At 44.9% G+C, this 18,179-nt stretch overlaps 1 protein-coding gene across 1 annotated transcript in view; it reads right to left on the bottom strand.

Annotated features, from left to right (window-relative positions):
- MPND (MPN domain containing) overlaps positions 1–18,179 on the bottom strand; it is a 130,679-nt gene extending 112,500 nt beyond the window's left edge. The window contains exon 1 of the mRNA XM_077273148.1: positions 18,007–18,179. Within this exon, the coding sequence (XP_077129263.1) occupies positions 18,007–18,010 (4 nt within the window). The 5' untranslated portion in view covers positions 18,011–18,179. The remainder of the gene's footprint in view (positions 1–18,006) is intronic.

The raw sequence follows: 18,179 nt of genomic DNA, 5'->3' as shown, positions 1-18,179 counted from the left end.
CTTGTGTGAGCGCTTCAATGGTATCCGCAAACAGATGCTACGCATGCTGGTTGAGACCCAAGGACACGATTGGGAGCAGTAACTCCCACACCTGCTGTTCACTTACCGAGAGATTCCGCAGGCCTCGACGGGGTTCTCCCCCTTCGAGCTCCTGTACGGCAGGCGAGTCCGGGAACCCCTTGGGATGGTAAGGAAATCCTGGGAAGAAGAGCTGAACGCTTCTGAAGTGTCCATAGTGGAGTATGTCATGCGCTTCCGTGACAACATGCAGACCTTGACGCAGTTGGTGTATGACAACATGACGCAGGCTCAGGCTGATCAGAACCAGAACGCCCGGGAGCAGACCTACCACGTGTGTCAAAAGGTGTGGGTGCTGGTCCCCGTACTAAAGGATAAGCTTCAGGCAGCCTGAGAAGGCCCGTACGTCGTCCACCAACAGCTCAACCCAGTCACCTACTTGGTCACGCTTGACCAGGCTCGGGGTAGGCAAAAGGCCTTTCACGTCAACATGATGAAGGCTCGTCACGAACGTGAACCTTACGTCCTACCGGTCTGCAGCCTGCCCGAAGATGGGGAGAAAGACCCCCTCCTGAACATGCTGGACCAAGCCAAGGCCGGTGGGTCCATCGAGGATGTGGAGGTAAGCGCCTTGTTAACCTAACCCCAGCAGTCGCAGTTGCGGACCACGCTGGTACCCTTCCGGGTTGTGTTCTCCAACCGACCTGAAAGGACGATGTTAGCGGTCCACGAGGTGGACACAAGGAATCATGTCCCACTACGGCAAACACCGGATCTTCGACGAGGTGCAGCATGTTATGCACCAGGAGATCGGTGAGATGTTACAGTTGGGGGTGATTCAAGGGAGGCGCTCTGAGAATTGTTATATGAAAATTCGGCTAACGGCAGCAACTCCAACCAATCATCCTGGAGATGGCTGACATAGCATCTTAGATATTGTTCCAGCGTCTGGTTGGTACGCCCAGTCTGACCATTTGTCTGGGGATGATAAGCGGAAGAGAGACAGACATTAATATTGAGTGCAGAGCAAAACCCCTTCCAGAATCTTGAAGTGAACTGTACTCCACGGTCAGAGATGATCTCATCCGGAAACCCATGCAACCGAAAGACATTCTGTATAGCCAAGTTCACTGTATCTTTAGCTGAGGGGAGGCCGGTGCACGGAACAAAATGAGCAGCTTTAGTCAGGCGATCAACTACCACCATGATTGTATTCATGCCCCCCGATGTAGGCAGCTCCACAATAAAGTCTATTGATATAGACCCCCAAGGGCGGGACGGAACAGGTAATGGTTGTAGAAGACCCGTAGGTGCCACATGAGGAGTCTTGTAATGAGCACATACCTCGCAAGAGAGAACATAGTCCTTGGTATCCTTCAGGCAAGTTGGCTGTTATGACCCCAATGGCAGAGGGTCTCAAAAGTACATACCAAGTCTGCAAACACAAAAAAACAGCTCATAGGGCAGTGGTAACTGGGCTGACCATATATCTAATCCTAGCATCACAAATAGCAGCAGCCGGGGAACGTGCCTACGTTGGTTCTAGACGTCTCGCGCCAGCCGGAGAACTAACTAACCCTAGAAGGGAAAAGATAGACCTTTCTTGCCTCCAGAGAAAAGACCCCAAAAGTTGGATACAAGCCCCCAACAAATAATAACGGTGAGGTAAGGAGAAAAGACAAACGTAAGAATGAACTAGATATTTAGCAAAGAGAGGCCCACTAAACTAATAGCAGAATATAGTAAGATGACTTATATGGTCAGCAAAAACCCTATCAAAATTTCCACGCTGGATATTCAAGAACCCCCGAACCGTCTAACGGCCCGGGGGGAGAACACCAGCCCCCTAGAGCTTCCAGCAAAATCAGGAATCACATTTAGTACAAGCTGGACAAAAAATAAGAGCAAAGCAAATAACCAAAAAACAAGGAAGCAGGACTTAGCTTAATTTTGCAAGATCCAAGACCAGCAGACAGGAGCAAACAGAAAGGAACTGATTACAACGATGCCAGGCACAGGACTGAGAAACCAGGAAGTTTATATAGCAACACCCCTGGACTAACGACCCAGGTGGGTGCCAAACTGAGGAAAGACAATCCCAGAGTCATATCACTAGTGACCACAAGAGGGAGCCAAAAAAGTCTAATTCACAACAGTTGGCCACCAGAAGAATCGGCTGAGTAACTCTTGTGTCTTCTGTACCCCCTTGTGACCAGCCAACTTGGAGTCATGTACCAACTTGAGGATCTGCAGACGGACGACCTCAGGGACGTAGATACATCGATCTCTGGCCCACATGCCACCCTTAAAGACAAGATTAATATCCACAGGTGGGTTGGCCAGAAATACATCACCGTCATAGGCCTCCCTGCCCTCCTTCCACAAGTCCTGATCGTGGATAACTCCGATGAAATTGGCATCAGATAGAATGGTGTTGGACGGGGCTCGAGGTACGGAATCCGCAGCATGGATTCGGGATAAAGCATCAGCCTTCCCATTACGAGAACCTGGACGGTACGAGATAACAAAGTTAAATTGATTTAAAAATAAGTTCCAACAAGCCTGACGAGGAGAAAGACATCTAGCGGATCTAAGGAACTCTAAATTGCGATGGTCAGTTAGCACTATGATCTGTTGTGCAGCTCCTTGCAGATGACGCCTCCATCCTTTGAAAACCGCAATAATAGCCAGCAATTCCTTGTCTCCCACATCGTAATTCTTCTCTGCTGAGGTTAGTCTATGGGAAAAGAAAGCACAAGGATGTAGCAGACCCTTCTCTCCAGTTCTTTGGGAGAGAATAGCCCCCAAAGCATTATCAGAAGCGTCCACCTCTACAATTAAAGAAAGTGTTGGATCTGGGTGTATCAACAGCGGTGCTGATGTGAAACAGATCTTAAGCCGATCAAAAGCTTCTTGAGCCTGTGATGACCACTTAAAGGGCTTTTCCTTCTTTGTCAAGGAAGTAATGGGACGGATAATATCAGAAAAATTTCGAATGAAGCGTCTGTAGAAATTTGCAAAACCAATAAAACGTTGGACCTCCTTAACGTTCTTGGGTACTGGCCAGTCAAGGATAGCCTGAATCTTACCAGATTCCATGTTCAGCCCCTGGGGAGAGATGATATAACCTAAGAACGGTATCTCAGAATGATGGAACTCGCATTTCTCCGGCTTAATATACAGATGGTTCTCTTTCAGACGTCTTAAAACAGTTTTGACATGTTCTTCATGTTCCTGTAAAGAGTCAGAAAAGATTAGTATATCGTCCAAATAGATCACAAACTGGTCCAACAAATCTCTGAAAATGTCATTAGCAAGGTGTTGAAACGTTGCAGGGGCGTTACAAAGCCCGAAGGGCATCACAAGATATTCAAAGTGTCCATACCAGCATCTGAATGCTGTCTTCCACTCATCCCCTGGACGAATACGCACCAAATTATAAGCCCCACAAAGATCCAGTTTAGAGAACACCTTAGCATGGCGGACTCTTTCCAGCAATTCGGGAATCAGAGGCAAAGGGTAACGGTTTTGTACGGTTACCTTATTGAGTTCCCGATAGTCAACACAGCGTCTCAGGGTCCCATCCATCTTTTTTACAAAAAATATAGGTGCCACTGCTGGTGAGGAAGAAGGATGTATGAAGCCTTTGGCCATATTTTCATCAATATATTCCTTTAAGGCTTGAAGCTCAGGTGCCGCCAAAGGGTATACGTTACCAAAAGGAATAGCTGCCCCAGGAAGCAGCTCAATGGGACAGTCATAATGCCTGTGTGGAGGAAGCTGATCTGCATTCTTCTTGTCACAGATGTCAGAGAACTCTTTATATGCTGGAGGTAAAGTAAATACCTGTACATGTGGTTCCGTAGCCGTGGACTCAGGGACAGCTTCTGTTAACGCTGAGTTGCAACTTGTTGGAAAGATAATCTCCTTGGTCTCCCAGTTGATAATTGGGTTCTGAGAATGCAACCAAGGAATGCCTAAAATCACAGGAAAATGAGGAGAAGAAATTAGCAAGAAAGAAAGTTGCTCCTGATGATTAGGCTCCAACACAATTTCAAGGGTTACGGTCTCCTGATCCACAGGCCCAGAGATTAAAGGTGACCCATCTACTGTTTCCATGATAATTGGAAAGGCTCTTTGCTGAATTTCAATACCATGTTCCTTGGCAAATGCGATATCCATGAAATTGCCACCTGCACCAGAGTCAATCATAGCTGCACTGGAAATCCACTGTCCTGAACACAGGATCTTAACCCCTTACTGACCTGGGATGGGATAGTACGTCCGAGGTCAGCTCCCCTGCTTTGATGCAGGGCTCCGCGGTGAGCCCGCATCAAAGCCGGGACATGTCAGCTGTTTTGAACAGCTGACATGTGCCCGCAATAGCGGCGGGTGAAATCGCGATTCACCCACCGCTATTAACTAGTTAAATGCCGCTGTCAAACGCAGACAGCGGCATTTAACTACCGCATCCGGCCGGGCGGCCGGATATGAGCGCATCACCGACCCCCGTCACATGATCGGAGGTCGGCGATGCTTGTACATTGTAACCATAGAGGTCCTTGAGACCTCTATGGTTACTGATCCCTGGCAGCTGTGAGCGCCACCCTGTGGTCAGCGCTCACAGCACACCTGCATTTCTACTACATAGCAGCGACCAGCAGATCGCTGCTATGCAGCAGAGGCGATCGTGCTGTGCCTGCTTCTAGCCTCCCATGGAGGCTATTGAAGCATGGCAAAAGTTAAAAAAAAAAGTTAAAAAAAATTTGAAAAAAAAAAAAAATAAATAAAAGTTTAAATCACCTCTCTTTCGCCCCAATCAAAATAAATCAATAAAAAAAAAAAAATCAAACCTACACATATTTGGTATCGCCACGTTCAGAGTCGCCTGATCTATCAATAAAAAAAAGCATTAACCTGATCGCTAAACGGCGTAACGAGAAAAAAAATCGAAACGCCAGAATTACGTTTTTTTGGTCGCCGCGACATTGCATTAAAATGCAATAACGGGCGATCAAAAGAATGTATCTGCACCAAATTGGAATCATTAAAAACGCTGGCTCGGCTCGCAAAAAATAAGCCCTCAACCGACCCCAGATCATGAAAAATGGAGACGCTACGAGTATCGGAAAATGGCGCAATTTTTTTTTTTTTTTAGCAAAGTTTGGAATTTTTTTTCACCACTTAGGTAAAAAATAACCTAGTCATGTTAGGTGTCTATGAACTCGTAGTCAACATAAAACTTAGCACTCAACTTAGGATGCTTGGAACAGAAGAATTTATTTTGCAGTATACTCAAAACGTTTCGGTTCAACATGAACCTTCTTCAGTTACGTATACGGAATACATGTGATGAATGGGGCCGGAAGTCAGTGGGCCACACAAATTCTATGCTGGGGGACCACAGCCGAGGTATGCAGAGAGAAGTGCTTTAGGAGAGCGAGGTGTAGGCATGCATGCCGCCAGACGCGGAGTCCACCGCTAGTCTTAGAAACAATCGGTCAAATACAATGTAATCATACATGATACTCAGCGGAAGTGAATCTGGCAGAGAATATAAGCCAAAATCCGAGCACAATCAAATATAGGTGTAAGGAAGAGAGGAAGTGCAGGACAAATGTTAGATACCTGTCCACGTGGTATAAGGTAACTAGAGAACATACCGTATACGGAATACATGAGATGAATGGGGCCGGAAGTCAGTGGGCCACACAAATTCTATGCTGGGGGCTGTGGAAAGTAACGGGGTAACCAGAGGGTTAAACAAAGGACAACTGAGGGAGAAATATAGATGGATATGCTACTTACACCACAGCCGAGGTATGCAGAGAGAAGTGCTGTAGGAATTTAAAATAATAGTAGTAAGTGGGTGAAATGGAGGTAAACGCATTAACTGTGCGAGGAGGGGTTAAATTACCTTTAGGAGAGCGAGGTGTAGGCGTGCATGCCGCCAGACGCGGAGTCCACCGCTAGTCTGGGGATGTAGACTCCAAATGGAGTTTAAGAAGGGAAGGGGCGGGACACCTTAGCCAGCAAACCAATGAGTGAGGAGCCCTGGCCGGGAGTGACATATCGCTACTGAGAGGGAAAAAAAAAAAAAAAAAAGCAATGTTGTAGATGGGGAGCGAACTAAAATAAAACCTGGCTGGAGGCTGGCAACCGCAAATAGATGGGAATATGAAAGCAGCTAGGGGAACAGGTGACATGAGATGTATGGTGGGGACAAAGTGAGAGTTGTGTTGCAGGGAGCAGATGTGGGCAAGAGAGTGGGCGGAGCATACACTTCTATGGAGAAATGTGAACCATGTATAGCAAAAGAAGTGCCCATAGTCTGCTAAGGTGAAACTAGGTGCAAACTACTATCCAGAGGAGTAGCTGTGCCCAATGCTGTAGACGTGCAGGAGGAAATTCGTGCTGGTGACTTCCAATCATATTAATGTAAGCGGCTCTAGTAGAGAACAGAACAATATATTAGTATGCGGCATGCATGCCTACACCTCGCTCTCCTAAAGCACTTCTCTCTGCATACCTCGGCTGTGGTCCCCCAGCATAGAATTTGTGTGGCCCACTGACTTCCGGCCCCATTCATCACATGTATTCCGTATACGTAACTGAAGAAGGTTCATGTTGAACCGAAACATTTTGAGTATACTGCAAAATAAATTCTTCTGTTCCAAGCATCCTAAGTTGAGTGCTAAGTTTTATGTTGATTAAGTATATGGCGTGGGAGCCTAACTATAGCACCACTTCGTAGCTGTGCTCACGGTGTTGTTTCACACATATGAACTCGTAGTGACCTGGAGAATCATAATGGCAGGTCAGTTTTAGCATTTAGTGAACCTAGCAAAAAAGCCAAGCAAAAAACAAGTGTGGGATTGAACTTTTTTTGCAATTTCACCGCACTTGGAATTTTTTTCCCATTTTCTAGTACATGACATGGTAAAACCAATGATGTCTTTCAAAAGTACAACTCGTCCCGCAAAAAATAAGCCCTCACATGGCCAAATTGACGGAAAAATAAAAAAGTTATGGCTCTGGGAAGGAGGGGAGTGAAAAACGAACACGGAAAAACGAAAAATCCCAAGGTCATGAAGGGCTTAATAGGGAGAGAACAGTGAGAGTTCTTATCCTTAAGCTCCTTGGGGGGTGAAGTCATAGAAAGTGAATGGAATACAGCGTTTAAAGGCAGGATACATTCAGAGATGTCAGATTCATCATCACAGTTGTCATACTCCCCTACTGCTACTAGCACCTTGTTAGGCCGTCTAGGACTTAGGACAATTGATCAAGAAGTGGTCAGACTGGCCGCAGTAGAAACATAGACTTTCACGAAGGCGATGCTCCCGGCGCTCATTGATCTCGCGCCTCTGAACGGAATCAATTTGCATGGGCACCGCCTCCTCCTCCCGAGATGTTTTACCTGCAGGCTCTTTGGAAGGAAGGGAAAAGTTAGAAATACGGTTATATGCAGCAAACTTCTCCTGCCTACGCTCAGTAAGGCGAATGTCAATGTGCACACAATGCTGTATAAATGTCTCTAGCTCTTCTGGTGACTCAGAGCGAGCTAGTTCATCTTTTACAATACTAGACAGACCCCTTTTAAAAATAGGCAATTGTGCATAACTGTCCCAATTGGTATCTACCGCTAATCTCCTGAATTCAGTAGCATACTCAATAACAGAACACTTAGCCTGGCGTGAAGACAATAAAGCAGATTCAGCAGTTGCACGGCGATTAAGGTCATCAAACATTAATGCCATAGCAGCCAAGAAATCATCCAAGTTATTTAACCGTGGGTCACGAGACTCAATCATCGGATTCGCCCAGGCGAGCGCTCGTGCGGTCAGCAGCATTATTACACACAATACTTTGGATCTATCATTAGGAAAACGGTCAGCATACACATGAAAATATAGCATACATTGATTCACAAAGCCACGAAATTTGTCGCGATCACCATTAAATCTGAATGGGGGAAACTTAGGTGGGCTAGCTGGTGGCGGTTGCCCAGAGGGTAAAGTCGCTTGTGCAGCTATTTGCGTGCTTATGTCCTGAAAAACCCGCCCATACTGGGACTCTATGCCAGCAAGTTTGTTTTCCTGGGCTGCCATGCGGGTGCTTAAGTCCTTTAAAGTCTGTCCAAACACTTGTTGATTGTGTTCAAATCTTCCAAACTTCTTTTGCAGACCTTCCACATCTTTCTGCGGTGATCTAATTATGGAAAATACCTGCTCTAATCTGCTCTCTGCAGTCATTGTTCCAGCAGTCTCCTATTTTGTGGCTAGAGTATCCTGTAATAATTATAGGGGATAACTCAGGAGACTCTTTGCATGGAACAAGACAGCTACAGGACACAGTTTTATAAGTGGTAAAGTCTATATTATCACACGGTGATTCAAACAGGTGCAGAAAGAAACTCAAGTCCACAACACTTGGAGTAAATATTAAAGGAAGCTTAGCAGTCTAAAGGAAACTTCAGAGGAAAATGCAATCACGCAGAAAGTCTATGAAGCACAATTATTCTTGAGGATACTTGACACGAATAAGTCCTTGTTTTAGTCCAAACACAGATAGATATGCTTATAAGGCAGTTCAAATAATATCTTAGCTCAACCAGGGAGGCCTGGGTAATAGTCTCAGGTTTTTGCAGAGCAGCAACAGCTTACATATCCAGCAAATGCATATGGAAGTAAACACGAGCAGCAGATGAAGGAGGATTACTGGAAACTGGTATATGCAGCAGGAACTCAGAGCAGAGTAGCAGGATCACCACACAGGTTCACAGAAGCAGGTATATAGCCAGGGAGTCATCAGTCAGGAGCTGGATGCAAGGCAGAATACTCTAGCACAGACTGAAGGTTGGGGTGGAGTTTTATAGCAGGAAGACACAGTGCACATGAGACCAAAGACGCCATCTTGGAAAAGGGCAGTAATGCACAAAAGGTAATAAAAAATGTTCAGAGTCCTGACAAGTACAAAAGGGGAGGTGTCACGGTAATGCCAAAAATGTCATATTGTGAGTTTAGTTTCAGAAGGTTACATGGCTTTCTACACACACACTGCAGCTTCGACCCCCCCTTCCCCCCCTGCATTCACTCATACCACAAACAAAGCCTATGGCAGAGACACTGTGCAAATTAATACTAATGTGTGAGCAGGGTGTGGCTTTTAAACTGCAGTGACCAATCCTGTAAAGCCACTTATTCCCCCCTTGACTAAGGAATGGCTTTGTCTGGGGGCTTCCAAAAAAGTAAATAACTGGGAAAAGAGTGCATATCATTACTCAGCCCACTCAGTGATGTCACGACAGAGAGCATATCTTCCCCCTTGCTGAGTTGGAAGTTAGTTTTTAGAGTTGATCCAGGAAGCGAGATCAATAGTTCTGCAAAGCGGTGCTCAGGCATCTGGATGTATCTCCTGAGCACAGGGCCGCCATGCTGATATGAAATGATGTGAATGACCTGGAAGTGTTCTCTATTCCATTTTAATTCTATTTTTTTGTAATCTGCAATGTACACATGACTTCTTTTTAATATCTTTTCTATTTTGTAAACACTGCCTAACTTTTATGGAGTAAAATATATAATTTACTAGCTGTCTCTTCCTGCTCTATGAACGAACTGTCGCTTCCTCTGAAGTGAATTACGCTACTGATTTGGGTTGGCTCCGGACCCGTTAACCTTTGGTGGAATCGGAGCTGGTGGCAGCATACTTTGTTCTGTGCAATTGGGAATCTTTGTAGAGATGACGGCATTGATAATTATTGTTCCCACCTGTGTGGGAGTAGTTATATTGCCCTTGCTGCAGCGTGCCCAATAGCCAGTACATGGCAGGCAGCCTTTCTGGTGGCTAATTACACTAGGTGCAGTACCAATCTGACCTGAGGGTTAAGGGGGCGCCAGAGAGCTGCAAGTTCCAAATGGAACTGGGAAGTGGGATATAGATAAATCCCCTTCAGAAGGAACCAGGGGCAATCAAACAACCCCGGTTCGTGACGAATTGGTGTGAGTAGTGGGGATGATAAAGATATCCTCCCCGGGATCCCTGACATATTGTTGGGATCCATAACATATTGTTGGCAGCACGGTGTGAACCGTGACACCATCAATTCATGTGCCGCATACAGTATAATATACAAAAAAGGTTGCACTCTATCGTGCCAAAGCATGTCAATATGAAATATGAATAGCAAAATGGCTTTTAAATATTAGGAAAAATATTTGAGACGCTTTGCACAAAATTTGGCGAAATAGTGTGAGCCCATCAACCATCGTCAAGATGGCCTCATTAATCTGATGGGTCCCTGAGCTCCCTGTCCAATGTGAACACTTACCTAAGGCTAACGTCTGAATGCATGGGTGAATGTGTACTCTCTCAGTAAAGCCTACATATATGGGTTGGACGGAACCAAATGTGATTAGATGTAATTAAAAACCACATGGTGAAGGGATGAGTGCTCAGTCAGTAAGCTAACATAGAAATAACAGAAAAACGACTGGCACATCCAAACTAGTGTGATTAGATGCATATCAGGAGCAGCTACCTCCATATACAATATACAAAAAAAGGTTACATTCAATCGTGCCAAAGCATGTCAATATGAAATATGAATAGCAAAATTAATTGAAAGAATGACAGACTCCTTTAATAATGTTAATTAAACCATACTTACGACCTTGCCCATTCCCCCGACGCCATTGTCTTCTGCAAAAGAGTTAAAAAAAAAAAAACAATATTCCTCACCTTTCTGCAGAAATGATGCTAATCTATTTGTCCCACGATGGGTCTAGCTCTGTTACATCTAGATGGCAGGCTGCATGGTAGAATGATGCGATCATGCAGCCTATCATCCAGCAGACACTGAGCACCATGTGCTCAGTGTCTCTCTGTGAACTCCTATTACCTATCTGATGGCACAGCGAGCATGAGAAAGTTCTCCTGCTCACGGTGCCGTCTGACAGGTCCTGCGAGTTCACAGCCAATGAACTCACTTCACCTTTCTGACGTCAGTGCAAGCGCCATGGGTCACATTGGCTGTGAACTCGCAGGGCCTTTCTGACAGCACCGAGAGCAAAAGAACATTCTCATGCTCGCAGTGCCATCAGATAGGTAATAGAACTTTCTCAGGTTGAAATTCCTGGTGTCCGCCTCCTGGTGGCAGCAGCATGCACAATGGTTTGGTGCGTCCATCAATGAAGGCTATGAAAGGGATTTTAAGGGAAGTCCAAAAATCCATTTCCTCTGGTTAGCTATAAAAACTATTACTTCTAGAATACTGCCTTCCTCTATTAACCCTTTCCAGCTGTGGCTGAATAAATGTGTCCTCAATATCGTGCTGAGTAAACGGTAGTATTATATGCTGGGACTTATAGTACCACCAGGGCCATAACGACTAGGCCCGTGGAGGAAGGGGGCCGGCTAACGCCAGCACCGTTTTCAGCTGAATTTGTATCCTCAGACGAACATTCAGTTGAAATGTATTGTGGTGCAGAAAGTAACTGGCTCCCTGCACTGCAACAGATATAATGGCCGCCGGCCTATTAGAGGCTAGCAACTGACGTCACTGTGCCCACCATGGATGTCGCATGTCACAGGCATATGCTGCCCTGCCCCCGTTCTCCAGCTATGGAGGAGGAATAGGATGCTGCACGTCGAGGAAGCGAGCACAGGTAAGGAGATTTGTTTTTTTTCTCCTGCTTGGAGAAAATCTCTAGTATGGAACAGGGGGATATTAATACAGGAAGGGGCCCAGGACAGGGGGACATTATTTAAAAAAAAGAGGCCAGGATGGGGGACATTATTACAGGAACGGGACCTTAACAGGGGACAATATTAAACAAAATGGCTAGCAAGGGGATCATTATTACAAAATGGGGAAGAGGAAGAAGGAAATTATTTCAGGATGAGGCACATTTTTTAAAAAAGGGACCAGAATGGGGGACATTATAAGAAGAGGTCTAGGACAGGGAACATTATTAAAGGATGGGGGACATTACTGCAGGATATGGCCCCATCCTGTAATAATGTCCCTCATTCTGTAATAATAGCCCCATGCTGCTAGAATTTCCTCTATACTGGACCCCATCCTGTAATAATGTCCCACCATCCTTGCCCCCATACTGATGTCATGTCCTCTGTCCTGGCCCCTATCCTTTTCATGGCATCCACCATGGACCCCATCCTGTGATAATGTCCTTCTTCCTAACCCAATCCTGTATTAATGTCCTCATCCAGTCATGCCACTGGGCGTGGTAGGCAATCCAAGCAATTCTGACAGCAGGCAGGTTACAGTTGTGATCAGATCTCTGCCTGCCAGGAATGAGAAGATCAGAGCTGGGTTTCCCTTTGGCAAAAGTTGGACAGGTTTAGCTGCACATTCCATTCATCTCGCTGTTTAGGAAACAGTAGTCTACACATTAATATGCAAAGGGACACACTAAATAGGGAATTCCTTACAATGGAAATGAGTTACTGCTGTATGCCACAGTATACCAAAACAATGGAATAATGTGGATCCTTTGTTGTAGGTTATGTCAGGAAGGATAAATGTCAGCATAAAACAAAGCGTGCACCATTTGCAGTAAGGTAGGGTTATATATAGGGATCATGTAAAGGGACCATCAGGGCATTTATTAATACATGTAACATTATTGACTAATTTAAAAGGATTGTTCACTACTAGGACAACTCTTTCTCAATCTGAATGTTTAGTTAACAAAAACTGACATCGCGGATCCACATGACCAAAAACCTATATTTTGCCAAAAGCAAAAGGAGTAGCTCCTAAATCTAATATATACACTATGTTCCAAATTATTATGCAAATGACATTTTTCTCTGATTTTCCTAAATGGTCGGTGCAAATGACAGTCAGTCTAATAAAAGTCATCACCCATTAGAGTATACATCGAATTTTATTGGAGAAACCTCCCAATGATAACAGTATAATCTCCAAAATGAATAAAAACTCACAATGCACTGTTCCAAATTATTAGGCACAGTAGAATTTCTAAACATTTGATATGTTTTAAAGAACTGAAAATGCTCATTTGTGGAATTTGCAGCATTAGGAGGTCATATTCACTGAACAAAAAGCTATTTAACTCCAAAACATCCTAACAGGCCAAGTTACATGTTAACATAGGAGCCCTTCTTTGATGTCACCTTCACAATTCTTGCATCCATTGAACTTGTGAGTTTTTGGAGAGTTTCTGCTTGTATTTCTTTGCATGAAGTCAGAATCGCCTCCCAGAGCTGCTGTTTGGATGTGAACTGCCTCCCACCCTCATAGATCTTGTGCTTGATGATACTCCAAAGGTTCTCTATAGGGTTGAGGTCAGGGGAAGATGGTGGCCACACCATGAGTTTATCTCCTTTTATGCCCATTGCAGCTAATGACTCAGAGGTATTCATTGCAGCATGAGATGGTGCATTGTCATTTATGAAGATGATTTTGCTCCTGAAGGCACATTTTCTGCTTTTTATACCATGGAGGAAAGTTGTCAGACAGACACTCTATATACTTTGCAGAGGTCATTTTCACACCTTCAGGAACCTTAAAGGGCCCCACCAGCTGTTTCTCCATGATTCCGGCCCAAAACATGACTCCACCACCTCCTTGCTGACGTTGCAGCTTTGTTGGGACATTGTGGCCATCCTCCAACCATCCACTACTCCATCCATCTGGACCATCCAGGGTTGCTCAACACTTGTCAGTAAACAAGACTGTTTGGAAATTAGTCTTCATGTATGTGTGGGCCCACTGCAACCATTTCTGCTTGTGAACACTGTTTAAGGGTGGCCGAATAGTAGGTTTTTGCACCACAGCAAGCCTTTGAAGGAGCCTACACCTTGAGGTTCGAGGGACACCAGAAGCACCAGCAGCTTCAAATATCTGTTTGCTGCTTTGTAATGGCTTTTAGCAGCTGCTTTTTTAATCCGATGAACTTGCCTGGCAGAAATCTTCCTCATTACGCCTTTATCAGCACAAACACATTTGTGCTCAGATACAGCCACAAATCTCTTAACAGTACGATGATTACGCTTAAGTTTTCGGGAAATTTCTAATGTTTTCATTCCTTCACCAAGGCATTGCACTATTTGATGCTTTTCAGCAGCAGAGAGATCCTTTTTCTTTCCCATGTTACTTGAAAACTGTGACCTGCTTAATAATGTGGAACATCATTTTTAAGTAGTTTTCCTTTAATTAGAATCACCTGGAAAACCAATTATCACATGTGTTTAAGATTGATTTCAGTGACCATTGAGCCCTGAGACACAATACCATCCATGAGTTTATTTGAAAAACAAAACAAATCTTTATGACACTTAAATCCAATTTGCATAATAATTTGGAACACAGTGTAAAGCTGAATGTGTGTGTGTATGTGTGTATGTCCGGGATTGGCATCTGCACCGTCACAGCTACAGCCACAAAATTTTGCACAGTCATGCGTCTGGACCCCAAGAGCGTCATAGGCTATGTTGTGAGGTGAAATTTTAATCCCGCGCGTTCCAATTCACCAATTTTGCCCCTATCTACATAATGGGGAAAAAGTGAAAGGAAAAGTGTTGGAGGCGAATTGACAGCTGCCAGATGTGAACAAGGGAGACTTAAAGAGTGAGAGCGATGGCGCCAAAGAGTACATACTGTACAGTTGCTAAGGTGGGCCCCCGACATGGGATACTCACCACACACGGGTATATGAACACACATACAAAATGCGCCACACACTACCACGTGCTTGAACACATATACCACCCTCAGCACACATTTCACCACACACACACCAACCTCGCCACATAAAAGTCGAAACACAAAAGTCACCGCTCAAAATTCGCCACGCGCAAAATTCGCCACATGCAAAACTCGCCACATGCAAAACTAGGCTCACGCAAAACTAGCCTCACGTGCAAAACTCACCTCATGGAAAACTCGCCACATGCAAAACTTGCACATGCGGAAAAATTGCCACATGCACAAAAGTTGCAACACATGCAAAAGTTGCCTCACACAAAACTTGCACATACTCAAAACGTACCACAAATGTACCATATAGGAAATACGGCAGCTGTCAGTCACATGACCTGTCTATTATGTGTATGCGTGAGCTAATATATACTGCCAGGGGGGAGGGCTTCCTGTTGGTTGGGGATTTATCAGGCTGCCAATTTAGCTTACAAATAAATACTGAGGTAAAAATACTGACCAATTAACGTGTGAACGAGGTCTAATACAGGAGATGACACACAGATATATACTATATACAGGGGAGATGACACACAGGTATATACTATATACAGGAGCAGATGACACACAGGTATATACTATATACAGGAGGAGATGACTTACAGGTATATACTATATACAGGAGGAGATGACATACAGGTATATACTATATACAGGAGATGACATACAGGTATATACTACATACAGGAGGAGATGACACAGGTATATACTATATACAGGAGGAGATGGCATACAGGTATATACTATATAAAAGAGATAACACATAAGTATACACAGGAGGAGATGACATACAGCAGGTATATACTATATACAGGGGAGATGACATACAGGCATATACTATATACAGGAGATGACATACAGGTATATACTATATACAGAAGAGATGACATACAGGTATATACTATACACAGGAGGAGATGACACATAGGTATATACACTATACAGGAGGAGATGACAAACAGGTATATACCATTTACAGGGGAGATGATATACAGGTATATACTATATACAGGGGAGATGACATACAGGTATATACTATATACAGGGGAGATGACATACAGGTATATACTATATACAGGAGATGACATACAGGTATATACCATACACAGGAGGAGATGACACATAGGTATATACACTATACAGGAGGAGATGACAAACAGGTATACACTATTTACAGGGGAGATGATATACAGGTATATACTATATACAGGGGAGATGACATACAGGTATATACTATATACAGGAGATGACATACAGATGTATACTATATATAAGGGAGATGACAAACATGTATATACTGAGGGGAAAATGAGAGGTGTGAGGTGAAAATGAAAAGGTGTGAGTGCAAAATGAGAGGAGTGAGGGAAAATAGTGGAGTGATCGGAAAATGACAGATGTGAGGTCGAAATGACAAGTGTTAGGGGGAATGAGAGGAGTGAGGGGGAAAATAAGAGGAGTGAGGGGGAAAATGAGAGGCGTGATGGGAAAATGAGAGAAGTGAGGTGCTAAATGAGAGGCCTGATGGGAAAATAAGAGAAGTGAGGTGCTATAACTAACACAGATATTTACTATGCCCAGGCAACGCCGGGCTCTTCAGCTAGTATTATATAAACCTATACAGAAAGATGGAGCTCCATACTCAAGCAATGAATGTAGTGAGTCAGCGTTTTATAACTAATCAAATCACAATTTTATTAACTCACACAAATATGAAATACTCGGGTTATGAAAACCCTGAATGCAATACAAAGGACGAGTGTAAGGAAAGGGAAGGAGACAAATGATAGTGTGCACAACAGGGTCGACACACTACTCAAGAGAGCGCACCAAAAACATGGCATAGATTATAAATAAGACCAATTCAGGCCTAATTAAGCCAAAAGAGCACACAATATCTATAAAAGTGGATAAATATCCAATCTAATTGTAGTCTAATGGATCCCCCCCATAGGGCTATGGAGTACTCTGTACCGGGTCCTTCGGTTCTCGTGGGGATGTCACAGTGGCTGACCCGGTCCGTGGCCCTAGGGACGTCCGTTGTAAATGGGGGAAAGGTCTTTAAAGGGGAAATGTTTGTGACACCACCTGTGGTATTCGGTCAGGGTGACCGATGCTGCTTTAAGGGGTCCACTGGGGTGATGTTATGGCAGCTAGATGGTATACCTTCCCACAGGTGAAGTGTGTCCCCAGGGCTTCCCAGTGTGTAGATGGTGAATGGTGAGAGGCGCAGTGAAGCATGAGGACACAAGGTTGCAGTCTCTTTACCTTTTTACTGAAGGCTTCAGCATCCACAGTCCAGGGCACGAGATCACAGGGCAGGCAGAGTTTGGCCGGTCTGAAGGCAAATCCAGAGTCCCCTTATCCAGGTGGAAATCAGTAGCCTTCCTCTAGCGCCTGGGTGTTGTAGTACCTTACTGCTGAGCCTCTCATAAGGTCCTCACAACTGTTGTAGATGTTCTAGATGTTGTGTCTCTCTCTGTCCCCCAGATGGATAGAACAAACCCGTATGACTGGTGGCCCGAGGCTTTTTACAGGGACTCTAGCACGCCCCAGCCTCCACAAGTTGCCACCGTGTCTCCTGGGTATAGGGCGGATCAGTAACTTGAAATTAGCTGTCCTGGCGGTCTCTGGAGAGCAATGCATAAAGGACTGTTGCTCCCTCGGTGTTCCGGCTACCGGGATCCTGCGCCTCAGAAGGAGGCAGCCTGTGCAGGGCAGAACTCCCTCTGGTTTTCTCTCCTTTTGCTATGACTTCTCCTCACGCTTTACAATACAGTTCTCTGTTCGTGTCTCTTTCTTAGGGGCTGCTGCACGTGGGGCAGGTGCTGCTCCGTGGCCTTCTGTCTAGGCCTCTAACAGGATCCCACCCCTGTCAGGGACCCACTAACTGAGCGGAGCTCAGCTAGCAGCTGCCTGAGTCGAGCTCAGTCAGCTTCTTTCTGCCTCACTTTCTATCCAGACCACCAGTTTTACCTAATTGTGAAGAGTGCCCTAATAAATAGAAGCATAGCTCCCCCTGGTGGACTGGAGTATGAAGTGTGTTGTGTGTTGGTGTTACCTGGTAGTGAGATCTCCTTTATTGCCTACAAACGTAACATCACTCCCCCCTAGAGGAGAATGACATTACTGCAATGACCAGGACCCTGGGGCGCTGCACTAACACCTGCACCATCTATATTAGAAAGCTAAAGTGTCAATAATAGTGCAGATAAAAAATGGTGAGCTTTTAAATTTCTTACCCATTTGGGGGAGCAGCGTGCCCAGTCGTGTGCACCTAGTGCCCTGACGTGCATTTCACGTTGCGGGCTTCTTTGTGGGGCAGTATGGGCTACCAGATCATGCCAGGGATTAAATACCCTATGTCAATTGCGCACCTGTGGGCGCATGTGGAGCGGGACCAGGGCTGCCATGT

Source organism: Ranitomeya variabilis, chromosome 1 (assembly GCF_051348905.1).
Source record: "Ranitomeya variabilis isolate aRanVar5 chromosome 1, aRanVar5.hap1, whole genome shotgun sequence".
Lineage (NCBI taxonomy): Eukaryota > Metazoa > Chordata > Amphibia > Anura > Dendrobatidae > Ranitomeya > Ranitomeya variabilis.
This window is presented reverse-complemented; position numbering and strand designations above follow the sequence as displayed.